At 39.2% G+C, this 24,915-nt stretch overlaps 1 protein-coding gene across 17 annotated transcripts in view; it reads left to right on the top strand.

The window, feature by feature from the left end:
• Positions 1-24,915, top strand: part of DMD (dystrophin) — a 990,047-nt gene that overhangs the window by 884,994 nt on the left and 80,138 nt on the right. For 2 of the 17 annotated variants that reach the window (XM_066176997.1, XM_066176996.1), the window contains exon 1: positions 20,033-20,162. The exons of 13 other annotated variants lie outside the window; for them this stretch is intronic. In XM_066176997.1, coding sequence (XP_066033094.1) covers positions 20,143-20,162 — 20 coding nt within the window. In that variant the 5' untranslated portion in view covers positions 20,033-20,142. Of the gene's footprint in view, positions 1-20,032; positions 20,163-24,915 lie in introns of those variants that run through there. 2 more of the 17 variants (XM_066176994.1, XM_066176995.1) reach the window with 2 other exon arrangements.

The raw sequence follows: 24,915 nt of genomic DNA, 5'->3' as shown, positions 1-24,915 counted from the left end.
AGTGATAAACTATATATCTGTTCCCAACAAAGGAAAGCATATTCATCAAGCTGCAGCCATAATACTATGCAGCAGTAGGAATTCAAGGAAAAAAGCTTGTCACAGTGAGGGAAATAGCATTGAAATGCACTATTTGGTGAAGGAGAAAAATCTTGTTTGCAACAAGTTTCTTTGGAGTAATAGCAAGTTACAGATGGTATACTTCACAACAAGAAATTAGCAAGGGACATCAAGTAGCTGAGTATTAGAGATCAAGTCTATTTGCTTAACTTCTTCAGTCCCTTAATACATTAGGAGCATGTCAAAATGACTTGTTTAGGACTTTAGATTTCTAGTGATGTATTTTCTTTGAAGCTTATCTGCTCCTTCTTTCCTTACATGGAAGCTTCTCTTCTGGACTGCCCTTGACAAAACAAAACAAATCTTTTCTCTAACACTGTTCAATATGCAGAACATTGGCCTCCTTCTTCTTGGAATTTGTGCCTTTTTCCAGTCCATGTTTTGTTGTTTTGTTTTTTGTTTTTTTGTTTTTTGCTTTTTTTTTTTTCTGCACAGTCATTTCCAGCTTCTGTTCCATTTTCTCCTTAAAACAGCTCTTAATAAGGTCACTAACAATTTCCTGCTGTCCAGTTCCAAGAATCTTTTCAGTGTTCACTTTCTTCTAGGTCATTCCACCACTTTCAACAAACCATCTTGTTGCTGTCCTTTCATGCCTTCTCTTGGCTTGCTGTCAGGCTTTCCCTTGCAATAATTTACTGTTTGTTTCTTCTGTACCTTCTTTCTCATGCTCCCTTTGCAGATGCACTCCTCCCACTGGAAACTCTGCCTCCAGCCCACCACCCTCTTTATTCTACTTTCTCACCTCTCCTTTCACAGTTTTGTTTAATTTGTTTAATTTTGTTATGCTGATAACTTCTAAACTTGTTAATTATAGTTTTATGTCCTGTTTATAGCATTTGCCATTAGATAGTCCCAAGCTCAAAATAGATGTTTTTTTCTCAAACACCAGTGTTTCTCTGTTGACATTTCTATTATTTTACACAGTGTTTTGCTGCTTCTGTTGGCTATCCCATGCACTTTATGCCTACTTACACATTTAGTGTTGCTTTTCCTTAAAATAATTTATCTCCTTTTCCAACACCAAACAACTTTTTTTTTTCTGATTCTCTTCTTTTGGGAGATTTTTACTTGGTACACAGTTCCTGATTAGCAGTAATCTAATTCAGCCTCAGCCATTATTGCCTCATTAAAAGATGCTGAGAACACTGTATTAACAATAGTCATAAAATGAATTGTAATAGCTGAAAAAATTTTATTGCACATAGTATGAAATATGTGAGAAGAGCTTAGAAGTTATTGGAGGCATTCTTACTCTTTTCATCATCTAATTCCAGATTACAGTTTGGAGCATCTGTATTGTTCAGTTATGTACCAGGGAATGTTTCACTGACCTCTGCACAAAAGGCGGAGACTTTTTACATTCTACCCATTTACATGGATTAACAGAGAATTTTAAGGAACAAAAATATTCCTTTCTTATCCAGGTGTCCAATATGTCTTGAAGAAGACTGAGGTGATCTTGATCCCATAGAAGTCTCTATGCCAGCAGGGTCCATTAATTTAAACCCCTTGAATTCTTTGTCCATCAGTGTTGGCAGTGGACTTTGTCAGAAATATCACTTTCTTATCTGGAGAGTGAACTTTAAAAATCTAATTGTCTTGGTAAAGTGTTTAGTAACAATTTTCTGTGAGGCAATTCTCTAAGATTATTTCCTCTATTTCAGATTAATTCCACAAATTCTAAACCTTTGTGTATTGGGAAGCTACCAAACTTTAATTTAAAAGTGTCAGTTTGTTAATACACATCAGTTCCATATTTGTAAATTACTGTTTGCTTCTGGCTCCCTCTGAATTTCAACTATTTGCTAAGGTTTTTCCTACTGAGTGAAGAGAGCCTTGTCCCTTCTTGTTCTGAGATAATATATCATAGGGCAAGGTCCTGCAGAAGTGTGGATTAGCCCTGAGCCCACTGGCTCTCAAGAGCAGCCAGCTGCCTCATGGCTGTGCATCCCACCAGGTACAGCTGCATTCAGCAGCAGCACAGAGCACACAGAGCACAGGTATTATCTGCAAAAATTATAGTCCATGGCATTTTCAGCATCAAGCCCTTCTCTGAACAGCCCTGTATGACGAGAGTGTGCTCGCTGAAGAGGGTCTTTGATGACAGTGCTGTGCAGTGTCCTCAAAGCACCCAGTTACCTCTGCACAAACCTAACAGCAAGAGGAAAACAAGTTCTGAGTTAATGAATCATGGGCAGAAAAACTTACAATCAGACTTGGTAGACACAATCATTCTCAGTCAAATCTGTACTTTTTATTGTATTTCTCTTGAGTACAATACCATGAAATTCCAGCCGTCTTGAGTACAGAGCTGTATTTAAGTACAGAGGCTTACACAATAGCCAGCAATTCAAGGGCAAAATTGGCCAGACCATTTTAAAACAGCACTGGAATATACCAATAGATTCAGAGTGGATTTCATGCTGGAAGAAAGTTCAGCTACTCATTAAACCATAGTTTATCATGAATGAGAATTTAGAAAAATATTTTAGCAGCTATTCATCCTCACGCCAGTCTCACTTCCAGCAATCTCACACTGAACCAGAGACGTAGCATAAAGACAAATCAAGTCCTTCACCAGCTCAGCTCTTCACAAGAGAAGGCAAGTTTGCATTCTGTTAATGCGGGATGCAACACAATGGATGTCGACTCTAAATTAGATTCTCTAAGCAGTGCTACAATGGAGATATTTAATAATAACAATTAGTCTGTATAATGTACTCTCAGCAGCTGTCTGTGATGCTTTTGACTGCAGTATACTTTCCTCATTGCAGTCAGTACTACTGACACGCTGTTAGCAGCACAGCACCTCCTTTATATGCTCAGACATTGTCCCAAAATTAGAAATGGTAGTTGCAACTTTTTTCCCTTCTCATGAGAGATGTATGCTCATGATTTGCAAGGGCTCGGTGCATTAAAAAAGAGATTACTATTACTATCTAGGCTGGTTTTTTTTTAAACATCATCTACTTGTCTCAGCACTTCACAATTAACAAGCCACAGCAATATCCCACTAGCTTAAATCAGAACCATATCCCAGCACCCACTCAATCTATTTTTGTTTTTAAATTCTTCAAAAACATCAACTCTATTTTTCAAAATCCTAACTGCTTTTCTGAGATGGTATTTAGCAGTTTTGTTTTTTTTTTCTTGGCAGCATTGGCTCTTGTATTTCCCCTTTGCTGAAACTGGTCCTCCTTTAGTATGGCTCAGTCAGAGTTCTAAGCTCTGTTGTACTTTTTACTATACTGTCAGTCTCAGAAATTTCTTTATTCCACCTTGCTATTAAAAGGAGAGCCTGCTTTCAACTTCAAGTCAAGCTACAGTTGTATTATTCTAAAGCTTCCTTTGGTAAAAAAAAATTAGAACAAAGTCCCCATCAGCGGTAATTAATTTTGACAGTGTGGGCTTTGTAGCAATTCACAAACCTGTACTTTGTGCATCAGCATTCCTTATTATTCTAATTAAAGTGGAACATTGTGCCCTCACCAGTCATTAATGGGTTTTCATTTTGTAAATGACATTTGCAAAAGTTAAAACGGGCAGTTCATATGAAGTCCACAGGCAAGAGCGTTAAAATTAGCATCACCATAGCAACAGTCTTCCATCATTAGTATTCAGGGCAACAGCAAATGTTTTGTTGTGCTTTTGTTTCCAAAAAAAGATTTTTCTTCACTTGTCATTCATGAATAGAAAAGGCTCATATCTTACAGGTAAAATAATTATGCTCATTTTGATGTCACTATTTAAGAATTTCCCAATTTTTTCAAGGTATTTATTTTTCAGGGCAGAGGTTGAATTTCACAATCTCTACAGCTGTGTATGTCTAAACTCCTGAGCGACATTTATTCCTTGCCAGCCTGCTGCTCAATGGTACAGTTTCATATAAAGTCTGTCACTTCTACTCAAGAATCTGTACCAAGTAACAGATTCTGCTGAGAATCTGTAAAAGATGCATGCACAACAAAACATGGTCAGTCCCCCTGTTACAGGGAGAGTGAATCTCCTCTGTGCTGGGTTTGGTGGTTAAGTGATGCTATTTATGTATCATTATCCCCCCTTCTCAGGAACTGAAATATAAGTGCACACATCAAGTCCAGTGAAACAATATTCAAATATCATCTCATCATGCCCAGTTTAGAATTATGGAGAGAAGAAACGGTATCTTCTGCTGAAGGAGGTCAAGGCAGATTGTAAGCATACTCCAATGTTCTTTACTGGAAGAGGTAGTGCTGGCTACCTTTTTTTCTTAAAGTTTAAAGAGAACTTAATTGTCTGGAAGCACATTGCAGCAATATTTTGCAGTTTGAGAAACAGTTTAGTACTACATCTCTTAAATGTACCTAGAGGCATCCTGTTCACATAGGTCTGGTTCAACAAAAAGCACAGCATCAATACCCGGAATGCAGCAGTTTTCCTCTAGAAACAAATATTTTGTGTGCAGGCAGAGAGGAGTTAAGAAAAGTAAAGCAAGGGGAAAGATTTTAGTGGAAGTGGGGGATGAGCAGGGTGAGGTCAGTAGGACTGCTGGTTTGCTACTCAGTATCCTGGCTTTTCAGTAACAAGCACAGATCAGAAGTAACTAAATGTTCTCTAGCATTATGTCTCTGGGTTTTAATTTGGCACAGGAAGATTCTTTCTTTCCTCTTCATCTTCTTAAAATACTTCATTTTGCATAATTTTGCAAAGAGTCTTTAACGAGTAAATGCACTCCAGTGCATTGTAAAAGCTGGGGGTGTTATTACCCATTTCCTGAAAGATATTTTTGTATTTTAATAGATGGGGCACATTTTCATACAGTGATTGCCTCTCTAGTGTCTGCCCTTGCAGTATTGATTAATTTTTCAGCTAGTAAAACCTGCAGAACTGGAAAACCCTTAAAATGGTGAATACTTATATACCTGAGGAAAATCCCTCTCAGATAAACAAAAAACTATCCATGGTGGGTTGCCATTTGGTGTTTGGCTCTTGGAGGGCTTTAACACAGAAAGGGATGGCAGTAACTTTGAGGTTCTGAAATATCTACATATATGTTTACGTGTTCAACCTCTTTCTTTTACAGAAGTACCTTTTGCTAGCTCAAGTTCATTTTCCCCCTGTGCTGATTCACTCCATCCTTTTTTTTTTTTTTTTTTTTTTTTTTTTTTTTTTTTTTTTTGTGGCTTGTTAAATGCTTTCTGGGAGATACAGCATGCTAAAGTAGTTAATTTTCTCTCCTTTAGACTTCCACACCCTACTGCAGTGAAGATAGTTACTGAACTGTAATATGTTGCAGAAGTTTGCCATTTGATCTTCACAGATAAATTCAGTGGAAGAGAGTAGCATCATAAAAAAGGAGTAATTTTCACTGAATCCAGAATGTAGTCTTCATTTAACTAAAAGGTTTTGTGCTTAGCATTCTGTCTGAGCAAGTTTTTTTGCAAATCTAAGTTCAATACTAGTTTCTTGCATTGCTGAATCTTATAATCATCAATTAAGTAACTCACCTTTTTTAAATCAGCTTTGGAGATCTTTTTAGATTATTAGCTCTTTGCAGTAATTGAACTAAAACATCATTAGAAATATTTACCTAAATTACAAGGGGTTGATAGCCTTGTTTACTGCAAAAGTTACAGGCAGAGAGGAAGGATCTGTGACAGACTACTGTTTTCCATTCCAGACTTCATTCATTCTCACACAGACCCTTGAGCAGTGGTGTGGCAAATGAGAGGAAATTGCCAGTTTCTGATTTATCCAGAACAGTTAAATGCTGCGTTTCCCCAGATATACGTATATACTTTCTATTTAGGCAATGCTTCAAAAAGTCACTGAAGCTGTTCTTCATTAAAGATGTTTCTGCATTTGGTCTGGAAATACAGAAGGAGATGCACCTCTGTGAGCATGGATTTCAGATTTGCCATACTAGTTGCAGATTTTTCTAACAGAGAGTAAACTTTGGAAGTAAAAGTAAGCAAATGAAATATCCTCAATTTTCTGTTTCATAAATTATTCTTCTTTAAAATCATACCCAGCTTCAGCCTATAGAAACCCCAGAGAGTGGAAATAAGTGCCTTGCAGCTGTTTTCCTAAGTGTAACAGACTGTATTTTGTAGCTGGAAATGTCAATGATTACAGGAATAAAAAATAAAAACCAAGAGTTAGAACTACTAAACCAAACCACATTTTTATTTCCCATCTATAAACTTTAGTGCAAGTAATTGGGAATACAGGCATCTTAAAATTTTACTTCAGTGTTTAGAAAGAAATTTCTTCCAGATTTCTGGCAGTGAGATCTTTTTAGCCAGTAGGACACCATTGTTGAATAGCATATTTTAGCTCTATACTTCAGATTACCTTAGTATCACCTGAAAATTAGAGGTTAGAAAACTCGTTCACGAAGATTTCATACTGATGATCTCACTATCATTTCCAAACACTGGTTTGAATTTCAGAATCCAGTCAGCTATTTTGTTATAAACTATCATGAGATTATGTTTCTGGCTATAGTTGCACTTACCTTATTTGTTTCCTAATTACTGCTTGTTAATGTACGTTCTTATGCTTTTAATACCGCTGTAATATCACTGAACAATTCCATTGCAGACAGTATTCTATATCTTTGTATTTGACAAATATTTATTCCTGCACATTCCTCATTCTTCTGCTTTTCCACTATTTTAATTGTGCTATGGCACAAAAGCAATTAAAACCTTACTGATATGGTTATTACATGTTAAAACTTATTTTCATATGCTATTATATCTTCTCCTGTTTCCAGTCTGAAGGAAGAATAAACGTTTCATTGTACTCTTAACAATCTTGAAATGAGCAGAAGAACCAGAGGACTCACAGGCTATGGTGGTAGCAGTTTAGGCTCTCCTCAGACTTGCTGCCAGAAGTTTGGAAATCTAATTTAAGTTCTGCATTTAAAGCAGTTTGCATGGATCGAGAGATATGTTCATTGATTTCAGCAAAGTTACTTCTTGTTTTTAGTACTCTAAAAGGGATCAGAATGTGGCTCTCAGCATTCCCTCTCTTGTATCATGTTTTTTCACATCAGTGCCCAAAATATTGTGGACTAAACATTTGCCGCCAGCAAGAGGCAAATCTGTATCTGTACGGTGCTCTCTTGAGAAAATCGAGCACAAAACCCTTAGCACCGCTTTGCTCTGGGGCATTTGTTCACCATTCTAGAAATAAGGAGTGGAAAAGACTCTGTCAGTGTGAATCCTTTATCAAAGTCGCCTGTGAGAGAATGCCCACATCATGTGGTCTCACAGTAGTCCTCTCTGCTTTCAGTTGAGTCAGCCAAGGGGAATCGTTTCTTGTGTGTCCATCCTGACTTGGTTTTGGTCAGTGGGTGTATTTATAACACCCAGAGACCTCCCAAACAATTATTCCTTTGGAACACATGACTTTTAAAGTACTTTAAAACTTTTTCTCCAGTTTTATCCATTCAAATTAAGTTTCCACCTACTTGAAGAGACCTTTCTTACTCTTACTGACTCCTGTTTTCGTGTTGTTATGCATTATCTCCTACAAATAGTCATTTAAAGACCTGAGAACCCGGCGGTGTCTGACATCTCCAGAACAGAGTTCTGCTCATCTCTAGCCAGTTCAGTGGCACACTTCAAGGACACTGGCAAAGATTGCCTTGCCTTCTTCCCTTGCTGCATCTTGCAGATTTTCAGCTTTCCTCAACTTGCTCTTCAGTAGATCCTGCCAATAACTGTTAGACATTTATATCCAAACATTTCCTTTAGTCACAGCTGTTCTGTTCTTTGTGGAGAGGTTAGACAAAATAGGCAACCAATCCATAAAACATCTAGAATACTGCCTCCTGCCTCATTGTCCAGACTTTAGTTTTCCTGGACAATTTGCTTGCCACAATCTTTCTTCTCTCAGCTCATTCTGCTGCAAGGCTCAGCACTTTCCAAAACATCAGCTCAGATATATTCTAATTTTATACTCTTCAAGTTTTTTTACCACCATATAAAAATGATATGTATCAAGAAAGAGAATTTGCCTGCAAGTTTTGTTTGTTTGTTTGTTTCTGAAACCTTCCTGAATTACATAACATACCTTTTGTCTCAGCTAAAAAAGTAACGTATGTGCTGGTGAATAACGAGTAAATCTTTTCAGCAAAATAAGAATAATTTGGGGTTCTTTTATCAATGCAAGCCATTCATAAGTGTAGCATGTACTGACAACCTTTAACACAGCTTCACCTCACAGATTTCCACAGCTATTGAGACCAAACAGGTGGCAACCCCCAATCAGTGCCTTGTTATCTCTGAGGAGCTTTGATCTACCTAATGTATAATAAATAAGATACTGCATTTTAATCATCTTGCTGCTTTCATATCACTTGTCTTGCAAGTTCTTATTTACAAAAACTCATCCTGACATTGTTGAAGTTTTTTTAATTAGATTTTTTTTTGATCATTTATTTATTTCACCATACCTACCAGTAGACAGATGATACAGCAGCTGGAAGTTATTATACTATATATCCACTGCTTCCCTATCCACCTTTGTCCCCTTCTTGTGGCTGCAAAAGATGTAACCACTTTTTTTCATTAACTCTACACCATAGGAGAGGCTGACAAGATGATCCTTTTAGATTAAGATATTGGCTGACAGAAAATGCAGTTAGACCTAAATTTCCCCTTGTTTTCTACGTGTATTCCTCACTATAAGGCCACATTATGCCATTATGCTCCAGTAAAAACCAATTTTTTTTAAACTAATTAAATAAATTTGAAGAGCCTCCTTAAAAATAGCATTCTCAGTTCTGCTCTGACATATAAATATATAACAACCTAGGTTTGGGGTTGCAGTATTTTTAGCAATTTAGTACTCATACTACTACTCAAATTCCATGTACTTACTTGTGATCAGTCTGATGATTTCAAGGCAGGGAGGATCAGAGCAATTCATCTCTGTTTAAAAGGCACTATAAAGCCAATTATATTTACACCATATATAATAATATAGAATCATAGAATACTGCTGCATTGCTTATGATTAGGTATTCTTTTTATTCACTGAAATCCAGTGCTGAATTTCTCACCAAACCATGCAATGTCAAACTTAGCATTTAATTAAATGTTGAATTAGGAAAAAAACCGCCTATATAACAGACACTTAATTTTTGTCTAAAATGTATTTAAAATTATCCTCATAATTGCAAATTATACAAAGAAAAAAAAGTAGTGAAAATATGATTTTAGCATAATGACCTAAATTAAGAAAATAAGAACTGTTCTGTTTCTCTGTTGGAGTTGGTGGCTGATTATATAAACTGAGCCCATCTAGGAACAAGTTTAAAAAAAAAACGAAAAATGCATCAAATTGTTTTAAGCGAGAGAATGGGATAATCTGTCAAAGCAAGAACAACGTGTGCTCACTAAGGAATGCAGCCAAAACTGTGTTTGGAAGTAAAATTTAGCTCACTGTGTAGTTTGCAAGGCACTAAAAGGGTGAGAGCATCGTCACTACACACTGTGCTCTTGCAGCTCACAAACTTGGCAAGATGCAGAAGTGTTGTGTGAGTACAGACAGTTCAAGGAAGCAGATGAATATTCTTCTATATCCTACCTTTTACCAGTTTCTTACAGAAATTTCTACCTAAACTCTTGCTTTGTATATAAAGAAAACCAGAAAAGAAATGCTGGTACGCATTGATAGTGTTTCCTCAATTTGATAATTCTGTCAAAAATTCTGCCATTTTACAGAAAAAAAATAGTTGAAACAATAGTTGTTTTTCTTAGAAAATTTGACTGCTACAAACTTTGGAAATTACATATAAAGTATGCAGCAAACTTCATTGCTGGTGACTTGGTTTTGTCAGATTAGTTGCTTTCTGGACAGAAAATTCCCTGCTTAAAAATTATTACTTTGATTTTCAACTGATTTCTTTGGGAAGCTCATCAGAGAAGCTTGAGGATCTAGCACAGCAAAGAACTTGTGAGTGTCCTGCATATCAGGTAAATCCCAGGCATTTGAGCTGATCTAGAACTCGTCTGGCTTCCCAGTGTAGGGAGAGGCAGTAGCCATTTCCTATAATGGATTTATCCTGCAGGGACAGACCCAACTGGTTTCAAAAAGATACTGTGTTTTTTTTCAGCAGCTCAGCAGCATCAAGTCCTACATTAGGCCAGATAATTCGAAATGAAAAAAAATTACATTCTTAAATCAAAACTTATAAATGTAAAGGAAATCATGCTTTGGGTCCACTAAGTGGGAAGCAGAGGAATACCATGGCCTGCTGTAGGACCATCTACCTCTCAGCAGTAAGAAAAGGGTCACTGTGTGAAAATTGGACCAAGAAATGACAATTATTCTCAGGGCAGACACACATAACAGTGTAACTAAGATAATATGCTACTGGAAAGCTCAAACAGCCAAAATATTGCCACATTTGGAGAGTTGCTCTCTCTTGGCTATTTCATAGACTAAATCATTTAATTAAATGGCAACATAAACACAACTCCAATGGCCTGGTTTTCTCCAAACTGAAAACAAGTTTCATGTACAATGTTGACATGAAAATAATTAGTAAAAACAGTCACTTTCTTCATCTCTTCTCAAACACAGTGTACTGTCATCACCAAATGATTGCTTTCATTTCATAAATTCCCTTTATTTTTATTTTAAAACTCACTGAAGTGTAATGTTTACAATGAAAACGATCAGAAAAATTAAAATGTGGCATAAAGTAAAAAAAGAAATTTATTTGGGGAATGAAAGACTTTTAATGACTGATACATTACTCACAAACAAGAAATGCATTTCTTTGGTTTGTTTCCTAAATTATAATTCTTAGAGCAAACCTTAATATGGAAAGCCGCTAAAAATAAAACTCTCCAAAGGTTTTAGTTCAGTATTAAATACCCTGGTTTGAAAAAACCAGTGGATTACATGGGGTCTAATCCTCCACTCTCTGCTTGGGTTCTGTTTGGCAGAATTCTTAGTCTGTCAGCTTCTGCAAATCTTTGCAAAATTATTCTTCTCCTTAATAAATTATTTGCTCTGTTAGTTACCCTTAAAACAGAACAAATTGAGGGACATGGGTAGAAGGATAATAATTTGAAAAATAATTTCCGTAGAATTTTAAGAATGAGAATGAAGAGCAACTGCAGCAGCAAAACTGTGGAAAAGTAACAAGAGATTATTTTCTCAACACTGATAAAAATTAACATGTCCATAAGCAAAATAAATTTTATTGCTGAAGAACAGTATTTAGAAACAACATCTAAACCCTGTTTTATTTAAAATATAAGGGTAAAAGTCTCATTTTTAATTAGTATTATTTTCTCTTGCCTGATGTGTATTAGCATAAAGGCATTAACTAAAGTGGTGATAATTATTTGCAAAATGACATTTTGTTCTAAGGTTTGCAACCACAGACCAGAGCTGTTGCTAGTAATTGAAGAAAAATTATTTACCTGAAGAGAAGAATGATGATTTGAAACAACACTTTATTTTCTTTTATATGACAAACTGATTTTGTTATTTTGGGGTTAGAGATGAATACACAAACACTTCTAATGTTTTATGAGAGAGAAGGTGTGACTTTAGAAGATCCTTCTTTCTAACTTTAATGAGAGTTAGAAAAATCTTACAAACAGAACGCAATATGGTACCTATGTATTAAATTTATGCCAGTATAAAATAGCAAGTTTTGGACACTATTAAATAATCAAATGGCTTGAGTGCTGTGCTCTGCATTTGTAGTGTACCATGTAGATATAGAAAAGTCTTGGTTGTATTTAATACCTTCTTTTTTTCCTGGAAGGAAGGTGACAAAAACTGTATGGTGTTTCTTAGGCCTGCTAATAGGAAATAGGGTATATTGAACTTTTAAAATAATCTGGCTTTCTGTGTCGTCCAGTGAGGGAGATGATAAAGATGGGTAACTGCAGTTAGAGCTAGCAATAAGAATTTTCTCTTTAAGGCTGGGCTATTTTAGAAAAAGCTGAAGATTTTGATATGGTATGTGTATAGGTTGACATTTCTGATAATGTGTTCAGAGGAATTAGATTTAGCAGCAGGAGTCTAAGAATGTTAATATGGACCATAACCAGTATTTAAACCCTTAATATTTTAGAGCTGCATGGATTGTTCAGGATTTAGATTGCATCTTTGAAAGCAATTTCCTAAAGAGGCAGAAAATAGTTCCAAATACAAATGTTTGTTTAGTTCAGTGTGGAAAAATGCTCAGTATAAAAAGAAAAAAAAAAAGTATTTGGGCTGATTTTGAGCTAAACACATTCACCATTGTTCTTGGTTCAATACTGGGCTGTGGCAGGTCCTTGAATTCATTTGTGTACCTTTGATCATAAATGTCAAGGCTCTTTGACTTGGGCAGCAGACAAGGCATTTCTGATTTTCATTGCAAATTTTTCACAGTGAAATTTGGCTGTGTTGTGAGAAAGGAAATCATCATTTTGCATGTTTATTCTTTCCCTAAGAGATTCCATTTTCTGTTAAATAACTGAGATCAGAGGACTGAATAAAAAAAAGTATGCCAGTAGAATTGCAAGATATTTGGGACCTTGCTGAGATGCACCGTGAGACGTTTGGCTCAACTGTAACATACGAAATACTGAAAGTGCACCTAGACATTGAATTCCACTAAATGCTCTTATTAGGCTTCAATAAGCATGAAGTTTAAACTGTGCAATATAGTTTAGCAAAACTTTTTCCTATCAGCCAGAACCCACAGGTTTCTTCCCTGAATTAACTGTGCTGGGGATAGGAGGAGCTACACAAAGATATCTAAGTGTAAAAGCTGAGAGCACTACTTTGTAGGGAGAATTATATTATAGTTAAGTAAATGGAAGGTGCAGAAGCTGTCTGGAATTACATGGGGCATGTGCTAAAGCATAAATGCTTGGACTTGCCACAGAATACTTAAATTAAATCCTTTTCATCAATGAAATCCACTTACTTCAAAATTCCTTTGTATCTCTCTTTACTGAAGTGTTTAAGTGCTAACATACTTTTCGATTCAATTAGGATAAAATAATATCTGTGCCCTAGGACATTGCTCCATTATAGTTGATACTGGTTCATCTGTCTGGAAACCCCAGTTAATGTAGGCATCTGTGTGCCTGTAGTTGTTTCAACTGCCTTCTTATAAACACTAATTTTCACTCTTTGGCATGGACAAGATGAGATTGTTGCCACTTGCCATTAAAGGGTGCTGCCAGAGCTGTATGAACAATTGTCTCATTTTCTAGCTAAAGTAAAGTCTATTTTTTCATAGGATATTATTTAGAAATGACATAAAAAGTTCAATTTCAGAAATGGCAGATGAGAAGCTTTTGCTCTCCACCATTTTTTTCCTGCTGACCTCAGGCTGGGAGTAGTTGCACAACCCTGAACCTGAAGCTGCATTTCTATGCAAATAAATGATGAGAAATGTCACCTGTATCAGATGAAGGAGTTATCCTGGATGGAATTACTGGTGAAGCCAGTTAGGTGTAGCTGCCCCCTCTGCCATCAACTTCTCTAGGCTAGTTCCTGCCTTAAGTGCAGTGCTCTGCTTTCTGGATCCCCACGTAAGACATTTAGGAAGGGAAAGCAAAGCAGTCTTGCCATGCAGAAGGACAAGGACTAAGCTTTGCTCATGTTACACCAGGGTATTGGGAGAAGCTAAAGACTCTCTAGTTTTGAAACTATATCAATGTGATTTACCAGGAATAGAGAACCCTCCCTTTCTCACATTAAGGCTCTGTATGGCCCAGTCAAGGGAAAAGGCTGGGAGTAGATCTCAAACTGATCTTTGCTAAGGTCAACAGCCTCAACATCCCTGAGAAGAGGATGAAAAAGCCTAGTGTGCACATAAAAATTGTAAGGGCCTCCTGGATTTGAATTATATATTATGTGTGGTATATTATAATCATTGGTGAAACAATAAGATAGTTAGGACAGGTTCAACATAGATTGTAAAGCAGGAGAAACTACAAGCTTCTGTGAGAATACAGCAAAGCATCCATTGCTAAAATACAGGCAGAATACAGACAGGAAAACATGAATGCATTAATTCAAAGGTGCAAAGTCTGCCCAACTAGTGGTCTGACTACTGGGAACTTGTCTGCATATAGCTGTCATAAAATGCCATAGATTTCATTTTTCTCTTCTTTTACTACCTAACTGCAGCCTTACCATTGGAATATCCTAGTAAATAATCTCCAAGCATGATCTCAGTGGCTTTTTTCCCCAAGGGAGTATTTTCTCTTCTATATGATACTTGCAGAGAGACATTTTGATATAAAGTCCTCAATGTAAGAAAAAAAAATCTGTTTGCATTATATTAGTCACAAAAATAGATTCAATAATTTCAAAAATATGTACATTATGGAATGAAACACAACTAAAAAGTAAATTAGTAAAAAAAATGAAGGCATCCTTCTCCTTTAATGTCTGTGAAAGCTTTTGGAAGAGGGGGCAACTTCCTTGGGATTGGGAATGCAGAGTGTGCAGTAGTTAGTATCAGGTTTGCTGGGCCTGAGTGAAGTAGGACTGCAAGACACAGAGTTTCTGGATATTGAGATTTATACATTGATAGGAAACAGTAGAGAACTTAATGATTTTGTAAGCCAGCTTTTGTGTTTGTAACACATAATTTTATGCATAGAATGAAAGATTTTGAGGTGAAAAGAGAGCCAGTGAGGGAGAGAGTTTATGAAATCCTTCTTATTTTAATCCCTCCAGGAGGCAAAACAATAATTTATTTCCAACTGGGCATGCAAAGAAAAGAAAGAAATTGAGTTTGTCTTTGCTGCTTTGTTTAATTTATCCTTATTAGTCTGCATTTTTTTCTCAACCCTACTCCCTATAATGGTAACTATTCATTTTGCCAATATGGATTCCTCAAACCAAGAATTTACTATGGTCTAATTATAATTTTTCAAGTGCATTGTGAAGATCAGCAGGCAATTTTGTTTGACCCAAGTTTTCAGTTGCCACATTTTAAGTCTCCTTTTTTAATATATACATTTTTTTCCCTCCTGTTAGCTTCCCAAAAGCCTTACTTCGTTAGGGGTTTTTCCAATTTGAGTTTTCTAGCATTATGTCAACATTTTGCTTCTTGATCTCCTATTTTTGGGACTATTCACATTCCATCTCCACCCCAGAAGAGTAAGGGTTACTCATTCCTTAATTTTCTTTCTTTGCTGTGGTTTCATATGGCAGGGAGAAAATAGCTTTTGCCATTTACAGGTGCTTACCTGAAGAGCTCATGAGGCTGGTGGGATCAGGATGTGCTGTCCGACTCTGCCAGAGATTTGTGCAATCATACTCAACCTCAGGCCCACTCTGCTCCTCTTTTCAAGATCATACATGTGGCAGCAGAGACTGAACACTCTGCTACTGTCACTATCACCTTAAAAAATAAATGTAGCCTCTTGAAATTTTCCTTTCCAAGATCTCCTCAGGCTGGAACTCATACATATATTTAATATATTCAAAATGACAGGCACCCTCTCATTCACCTTTCAGCAGCAGCATGCAGTGCGGTGCAACATAAGGCACACACAGGCTGCTCCTGAGGCTCCATTGTACCCATCTCGTAGGGTGACTAAGATTTCACTTTTAATCAGGTGTCCTTACTGTAGTAAAAGCAAGTACAGCCCAAAGGAATGTGAAAACTGTGCCACTGTGCAGTCAGCAGGAACAGAAGTGTTCCTGTCACACATGCTGGGTACCAACACTTTCCATACCGGGCATTACATTGCTGCAAGCTCTGTAATATTTACTGCAGATTTAGTTAAAAAATATATAAAAAAGAAAAAAAGAGGATATGTCTTCCTCTGTCTATTCCAAGAACATCTCAGTGAAAAAAGATCTTGTGAGCTCCATTTGCCAGTTACCTGCCTTAGAGTGCAGAGAATGAGCCCTGGGTAAGAAGAAGCACCAGCTTGTCATCCTTCATGTGGGACAGAGGCTGGGTTTCTGTCTGGACAGGGAGTGGTAGGCTCCTTCCCCAGTATCCTATGGTGCAAATAGCTGATTTTAAGTATGCTGAGCCATGAATGTTTTACTAGGTCTTTAATTTACAGTGCAGCATTAGGGAAAATGAGAGGAGCGTTTCAAAACTATTTTCTTTGTTGCATTTACAGTATTTTAATGTGTTTTCAGTGGTAATGTGCAAAAAGGAAAAAAAAAAAAAAAAAAAAAAAACAACCACCAACAAAACACCAAACAAAAAGACCCAAAACAAACTAGCAGCATCCAAACCAGTATTCTCTTCTTGGCTGTTCTGAGAGAGAAATGAACAATTGCCCAGACACCCTGGAGGTGTCAGCCCTTGGAGCATATCAAAGACACATGATCCAGCAAAGTGCCATTGTGCCATCCCAAGTGATTTTTAGCATTTATTTATACCAAGAAAAAGAAAATAGACTCAAACAGTGTAACGGATTAGCCAGCCAAATGCAGGGCACCACAATATCTTCTTAAATGCAAAGCAAACTAATCCATTGCCCAGATAACTGAGAAATGGTAAAGCCACGCTTACAAGGAGGCTACACACTTCAGAGAGCTCTGGAAGCAAGACTAAGCTAATAGGAAAATGTTGTATCTTCACTTTCAATGACAGTAAAATTAAAGAAATGTTGCTTTAGTTTTCTAACTCATAAAATGCTAAACATACAAGCAAACTTGTACCTTTAATGTCTACTTGAGTTTCAGGCAAGTCCTTACCCATTTCTGCAGTTGGGTTTCCACATCTGTCTGTAACATGGAGTGATGATGCTAATCTTGTACATAAAACTTACAAAGATTTATCCTCAAGTGTTAATGCTTAGGAATCAATTATTTTATGTTCATACAATTAGTTTTAATGTGTATGTGACTCTTGCTCTTTCTCCATCAAAAAGGGACAACATTCTGAGAAGAACCTATTAAAACTGAAAAATCTGCTTTCTTAAAAGTAGAGATTCCAGTGACCCATTGGACAGCGAGCAATGCAGTCAGACTGACTGCAAATCCAAGTCATCTTGCTATTTTTCTTTTTTTCCTGAAACAGTTTTGGGGTAATAAGACCACTTCTAAATATCTTTCCTCATTTTTTAGGCAGCCATGACTTGCCTTTAAGCACTGGGTGTTATTAAATGTTGAAGACATAAATACATTGATTAGATACAGTCCAGGACAAAACAACAGTATAGGAGAAATAAACACTGCCCTTCTTCTGATCAAGGTCTCTGTACAGGTGCATAGGTTGACTGAGTAGCCATTGTATTAGAAAAGTACCACAGGGAATTAAAATTCTGCTTGCTCTGTAATCCTGTTTTATTTTTTATAGGGAGGTGACTACCTTTTATCAAATAAATGGCTTAAAATTAAGTATGGCAGAAAAATTGGCTTCAGTTACAAATGCCAAATACAGTGACCATTTACACTGCAAACAAAATACATTTATGTAATAAATTGTGGATAGTTTAAAAGCAATTTGGAGTAAGAGTGGTATTACTTGTGCACATTATACAGCAAAAATAAAATTTTCAGGTCAATCAAAACAGCTAAAAGCTTTTGTGAATTTGGAGACAACAATCAGAACTACATTAAATAGATTTTTTAAAGAAATCAATTTATAAAGTCAATAGGCCTTAATCCCTTAATCCTTCAACATTCTTGTTTCACCCTGGATGTTCTTGAGTGAGTAATAGTTTGATTTGGGAGATCAAAGGGTTAATTTGCTTTTCAATTGGAGAATGACTCAGAGTTACCCTTTATTGTTAAAAAAAAAAAAAAAAAAAAAAAACAGAAGTGTTGTGTGGGTGTAAGGTAGGGAAAAAGAGCCAAGAAAATGGATTCACTAATTGGGGTTTTCACCTGCTGTGAGTCTAATTGAATACAATGCTTTATTTGTAACTCAAGGAGAAAGAAGATTATGCAAAGTATGAGAAATTCAGACTGGTTTTTAAATTCTTATTACTTGGCACTATTGTATGGGAAAGAAGACCAGCATGATAATAGCAGCATCAAGCTTCTGTTAAAGCAGGCCAGGAAGCTCCAGAAAGAGTGAAAATTGAAGGAATGTGTATCAAAGAATCAGTGCTAGATACTTCTGAAGGAAAACAAACCACTTTTGCTGTGAAACGTCTGGCCTCTGGCTACCCGTCCCTTTGTATGACACGAGCAGCTGTTCTCTCCTTGTACTGAACCCTGAGGTTCCTCCCAACTAGGATGAAAATCATCCTGTCTTAAAGACTTGAGGAGAATTTTGACACTTCTTAAAACTCATCTAGAAAATGCAAAAATGTGAGACTGCTGATATAACACAATTGACAGCCTTCAGCCAGTTTTTTCATGTCAAAACTAAGATTCAGATAGAGCAATTGGTCTAATACCAGGTCTACTGAATTAAATGGAAAATTCACAGTCTAATGAGGTTTAACGTGGCGATTTATATTCACACAAAAATTATTCCTCTATTTTCTTTCCACATTGGGGTAGTATTACAGAAGGTTACTGAAAACTATGAATTAGACCCGTTAAAACAACCCAAATCATCTAGAAACTTATGAGAATTTAGCATTTAATTCCAATAGTTTTTAAATTTACATTTGAGGGCCTAGGGGGGGTTGAACCTTGAGCATCTCTCACATTAATGCTTCTAGAAAAAAAACCAAAACCAACCAACCAAAGAACAAACCTGTGGGCTTTCCTTGAACTGCTCGTTGGACTTTTCTTAAAATCCAATAATCCAACTACCTGGAGCCTTATAAGGGAGCCCTAAATTTCCTGGTGCTTAGGCTAACACCCTCCAACTTCAATGTCTACTGACATCCATGTAACAGGAGTGGGATGACTTTTCCATGCTTCCAGGTGTGCATCTTCCCAGTGTAAAAACAGGGAGATTCTTTTGTACATTTGAAAGGTAGAGAATAGATTTAGATTTGATATTAGGAATAAATTTTTTACTGTAAGGGTGGTGAGGCACTGGAACAGGTTGCCCAGGGAAGTTGGAGATGCCTCATCTCTGGAAGTGTTCCAGGCTGGATGGGGCCTTGAGCAACCTGCTCTAGTGGCAGGGAATGTGGAACTAGATACTCTTTAAGGTCCCTTCCAACCAAAAGCATTCTCTCTATCTGATTTGAAAGACATTGTTTTTGGGGTGGCATTATCAGAAAATCATAATATGCAAGGCTTGAAAAAGTACTTGGTTTTGGGAAGGACCAGGAGCCTTAATGAATAAAGGACATAGATGTACAACGCGAACGACGGGAGACTGGCCACGCTGAAGTGCTTGTGCTTGTTTTTCTCACTAAAAGGAGATTGTTGGCTTTTCTTCGTGAAACGCATATTGCGTAGGAATTAATGCAAGGAAACATTGCAACAGTAACTCGGCGTGAGCAGAACTATTTCTTCTGCACTGACAGATCCAGGGGTGAAGCTCACCCCTTCCTTCCCTGCGGGGCCAGGGCAAGCTCTTAAAAAATGAAATTACGTGATTCCAGTCATAAATAAACCACCCGGTATTTTTAAGCACCAAAATTAAACACTTAAAAAAAAAAAAAGTAAGTGCAGGTTAAGACTCATTTCATGTCTGCCTGGATTCGGTACATATTTTAGCTAAGTTTTCTTCCCAAGCCCGCTGACGGCGAACTGATCTGCCGCCTCTCAGCATACCCCTCTCTCCGGCCGGCCAGCGCCAGGGCAAAGAACACCCCCAAAAAATAAAAAAGGAAGTCAAAGGAAGCCCCACGAGCTTCCTCCAGAATAGCTACACAGCCCCGGGGCGGCCGGGGAGGGGCGAGGTGCCCTCAGCCGCCCCGCAGCCGGGATGGCGGGGGGAGGATCGGGGCTGAGGGCGTGCAGAGCCGGCACCGCCGCCGGGCGGGAGCGGGGCGGGGCAGGGCAGCGCCGCCTCCTCCCTCCCTCCCTCCCTCTCTCTCCGTTTCCCTCCATCCCTCCCTCGCTGCCGCCGTCCTTCCTTGCCGGCGGGGCGGCCGCAGTGGCGCTGAGCGGCGGGGCTGGGCGGACGCGCTGTTTCTGCCTCCGCGGCGCCGCCGAGCAGCCGCCGCCATGAGGGAGCAGCTCCGGGGGTAAGGCGATGCGGGCGGCAGGTGCCGGCGGGGGCGGGCGGGGGCGCGGCCCGGGGCCATCCCGCGCTCCGCGGCGGGGGCGAGCGGCGTGGCCGGCCGCCGTCTGCGCCGGGCGGGCGGCGTACCTGTCATCGCTTACACGGGAAATCGCAACTTGCCGCCGGGTTTCTTCTGAGAACTTGAAAGGGCGTTTGGTTCGGCGCCTTTTCCCCGCTCCCGAGGCCGTAGTTAAGCGCTGGATGCGCCCCGTTGGCACACGTAGGAGATGGCGGTGTGAGCGGCACGCACGCGTGGCACTACCTGTGCCGGTGCCCGTACCTGTGCCTGTACCTGCCTGTGCCGCTGCCCGTGCGGGCTGGCGAGGGGAGAAGCCGAGCCAGGGGATCGCGGCTGTGCCGGAGGGGTGGGATGCGCGGGGCTCTCCCCGTTACTCGGCAGCTTTTTGGGGGTAGCGCGGTGCTGCACAGCGTCACCTGCGCCGCACATCGCCTGTGGGGCACCTCGGGGCGGGCGTGAACTTCAGCGGAATTCCTGAAAACAAACGTGCTCGGGGGTGTATGCTTCTTCCCCCCCCCGTAATTTCACGCTTAGAAGTAATCTTTCAAGTTAATAGGCAGAAGAGGCTGGGAGGGGATTCCCTCCGGGCGGTTGCACTGCAAGTGCTGTATTTCTTGCTGCTATATGGCACCTTATATTGCCTTTTAATAGCCGCTGTAAAACATCTTGCAGCCTGGGACAGCGGAGGTGTCTTGCACTGGAGTTGGGCAGAGAGGTGGATTTTGCAGGCGTGTGTATGCAGAGCTGAGGAAGCGCGGAACCTGGTTATATCGGGGATCTTTGACCTTTTTAGCACTAAGGAATTGTTCAAGGCCATCGCTTGTCTGAGCCTGGATTTGACAAGACCCTGCAGTGAAATTGCTTTGGCAGAAGTGGAGAGGAGAGGCTTTGGAGAGCAAATAGATCAGCCGAGAGTGACAAGCCGGGGGGGGGCAAGGCTCGCCCAAACCAAGCCACTGAGCGGGAATCTTTTCCCCTGACAGAGCAGACAAAATAAATGTTTAACATCAAGGGGAGAAAAAAAGGGTTACTATTCAGTACTTGACAGCTGATATTTGGCCCTACTCCTATTTTTCATTTCCAGTATCGGCAAGAAACTTTAATATGTATCGGTGCCTGCTTTCAGCAGTCTGATAAATCTTGCAAAAGCCAATAAAACAGGCTAAAGTCAAATTCCTGCTGAAGAGACGCTGATCCTTGGCTTAAAGAGAAGTAATCTCTGCACAGATCAGTAGTCTCTAGATTTACAGATGAAAACAGTAGTTCTTTGTAAAGCACAAAGGAGTGTCACCTTTTTACATCGCTAATACTTTCCATAGCACTAACTTGTTTTAGCTTAGAAATTAATGAAGCACTGTAAAAGGAGAAATATTAAGTCTTTCTCTGCAATCACTATCATCTGTTGAAAACATTTTCCTTTTAAATGAGAGGTAGTGTCTATTCATAAAAGCTCTTTCAGTTGCATTTAGGTTAGTTTAGTAAAATCCAAACAACTATCATGTTTATTTTGGCTTTTTGACAACAGTCATAAGGTGGCTGGAGTAACATTTGATTCATTGTAAAGCCAGAAGGTGAGAAGTATTATAAATCATTTTGTTTGAAAAGGGATGAATTCAGAGCTTTGTACAATGCCCCTGTAATTTTGACACTTTTTTTGTGAGTATATGTAGCTATTTATTGCTACATGATAGAATTTTTTATTCTGTGCCCATCTATGCATTTACACATGTTGTTCATGTCGCATTTTCTAATGAAGGGTGTGGGGAGAGGCGCAGCAGATCTGGCTCTGGTATCACCAATGAAGCGGGCTGTAAGAGTTTAAAAAGGACTCTGCGGTTGCAACCTAAAATTCTGCTCTGGAGCTGAGCAGTGAATACAGGGGTTCCTATTTTTTTTTCTTTAAAGTATGAGGGAGAAGAAGTGCAATCAAAAACAGTTAAAAGATTTGTGAATGTTACGGCGTGGCTGGTGCAGCAATATTGGGGAGGTGGTTTGTGCAAGAATTTGGATGTGGGGGAGCATTGCTTTCAATTCCTCCTGCTGCTGGTGTTGCTAAGAAGTAATATAAAAAGAATGAAGAAAAAAATGACTGTATTTTGTCCAAACTGATCAAGTCATAACAAGGGAATTGTAATTCAGCCAGTGTGTCTGTTAGGATATCATCTCTTGATTTCAGGTTTCCAATCCTGTGTGTTGTTGGCTCTGCTGACAGTGATGAGAGACAAATCTCTCTGCTATTGGCAGGAGCAGAGCAGTTCACACAGGCATAGTGTGACAGAATTCCCTACATAAAAATTATCCTTGCTAATATAATATAATCATCCTTTAATGGAGTAGTCTTGTGGTTCCCATAGGACGTATCAAGTGAGGACTATGCTTTCATCCCACTGAATTATCAGGGTGTTTAGTGTGCCAGCCACACCCATGCCAAGGTGTCACCACTGGCCATTGCTGCTCATCTTCTTTCAGGCCTGGTTTTAATTTCCTTTCCACTTCTGCAGCTCAGGTCAGGTGAGAAAGAGGAAAATAAGCCAAGTGAATGCACTTATATTTTTGTTCCAGGATGCCTGTCATATAAAAGCTAGTGATCAATTTAGTTGACCTAAATGTAGAGCCAAATTAAAAAATTCATCCTCTGAGCATGTGCAATATTGCAAAACTGCTGGCTGTGTGTGCCAATGTCTTTTTGTGTTGGTGGTTTGTTGGAAAAGCCTTTTGAGTACTTATTTCTGCACATACTCTCACTCTGCTTCAGCTGCTGCTAGTCAAGAGGACTCAGACTACACTTTTGATGTCTTTCTGACTTGCAGGCTGTAAAGGGCCTTGTTCACCAGAGTTTGAAACTCTGGCAAACACTTTGCTGCAGTTCTATTAAGGATGCTACAGCATTCCCAAGTGTAGTTGAGGCTGCCTGAAACTGCTGAGCTGGCATTTCACTTCAGACGGTGCTCACAATAAGGGCATACACACAAATCCTCCCCCACTGGTCCGACCCCAGAGCTCGCAATTAAATGGCCTTTGAAAATGGCAAAGAGGCTTACGAAGAATAGCCTTGATGGAATCTAACCTTTCCTGGAGCTGCCCTTGTGTGCGGAATAGTTGATAATTTTCTGAGCTGAAGACGTTGAGAGGCGAACGCCTTTTAGCTGGAGCAAAATATCTGCAGCCTTCTTGTGTTCTGCATGTAAAGTACCAGCAAAGTCTGCCCTGGCTCTGTACGGCCACTCAACCTCTACAGCTCCCTTCCTTCCCAGCCTTTGCTTTTTCCTGCAGGAGCTCAGAGGGGTGCTGAGGGCTGGCCAGCCCATCACTGGGGCTGGCACCAGCATGGTCCCTGCCTAGGATGAGATCCAGCAGGTACAGGGCACTCTGCCCCATGGGTGCTCACTGCTGGGGACCTGGTAGGGCAAGAGTTAGGGGCTCCACTGGCTTGACTTTTATAGTCTTAGGAAAGGAATAGTTCCTCTAAATAGCAATGAAGTTTAAAATCAAAGCAAAAGGGGAAACGTACTTGCCCTGCAAATTCAGTCTTTGCCACTTGCATGTGAAACAAATTAAATCATTCTTTACAAAATGTGCATTTTCCATGATAATTAATCTTATACCATGAATGAAAACCGCACTGAGTAGGAGTTTGGGGCTACTGGTATTAAAAATATCTGAAACCAGTCGGAGTCCAGTGTTTCTTTGGCAAAGGCTATTTTATTTACAAGGTCTTAAAAAAGCAGTTGTGTATTTTCAGCATTAGTAAATGCCATTAGCTTAAACTGTACACACTGAATTCACTGATAAATGGTTAAGCCTTACAATAAAAAATAAAAATAAAAAAATCAGTAAATTACTCATTGGTATAATTTTGATTTTTGGTACTAGTTTTTCTCACTAAGATGATTCTTTTGTTCTTCTATCCTACACAAGCATGGCATGTCCATAATCCTATCTGTATTCACCTTTACCAGATATCTGGTGGCTTTTAAAAGTTTTTATGGGGAATCATTTTCTTTGAAGGCTGCCAAGTTGACAGCTATGGAGTCTGGAATGATTTAGGTTGTCCAAAGAACAATTTGGGGCTACCAAATTCATTTCATACAGAAAGGCAGGTCAGTTTCGGAGGCTTCTTGTAACTGTTCACATCAATTCTTTTCCTCATTTTTGCTACGTGGTTTGACATACAAGCCATGGTACAGTTCCTGTTCAAATACACCCCACTTGTGGGGCTGGCTGCCTGTGGGGAGGCAAGCCAGGGTGGCCAAGCTCATGCCTGGGGAACTGTTGATCTGGGACTGACATTGGGTGCAAACAAGCCGCAACCCCAGGTCTGTACGTGTGAATGTTTGTTTGGGACTGCAGCTGTTCCCCTGGCTACAGGGTTTTCTGCCGTTAATGCACTTTTTGAATGAAATGCACTTTTTGAAAGGATGATCTTATTTTCCTTTGGAGTACCGGTATATCAGTCAGTTATAGAGGCTTCTCGCAGTTGAGTTTTTAGGAATGAGGCTGTTTCTGTTTTTCTTCAGAAAGATGCTTTATGCCTGGGTGTGGTAGAGGGTTCTGGTGTTAGATTCTCCCTGCAGAACCTGCCCATACCAAGCAGGATGGAAATGCAGGAGCTCAGATGCAGGTGGCTCAGATCCTCAGGTTTTCACTTGAAGCTACCCAGTTTCTGGGAATAAAAAAACCAACCAACCAACCAAAA

This window comes from Chamaea fasciata, unplaced genomic scaffold, assembly GCF_029207755.1.
Source record: "Chamaea fasciata isolate MVZ Bird 193981 ecotype frontalis unplaced genomic scaffold, bChaFas1.0.hap1 SCAF_2, whole genome shotgun sequence".
Taxonomy (NCBI): Eukaryota; Metazoa; Chordata; class Aves; order Passeriformes; family Sylviidae; genus Chamaea; species Chamaea fasciata.
This window is presented reverse-complemented; position numbering and strand designations above follow the sequence as displayed.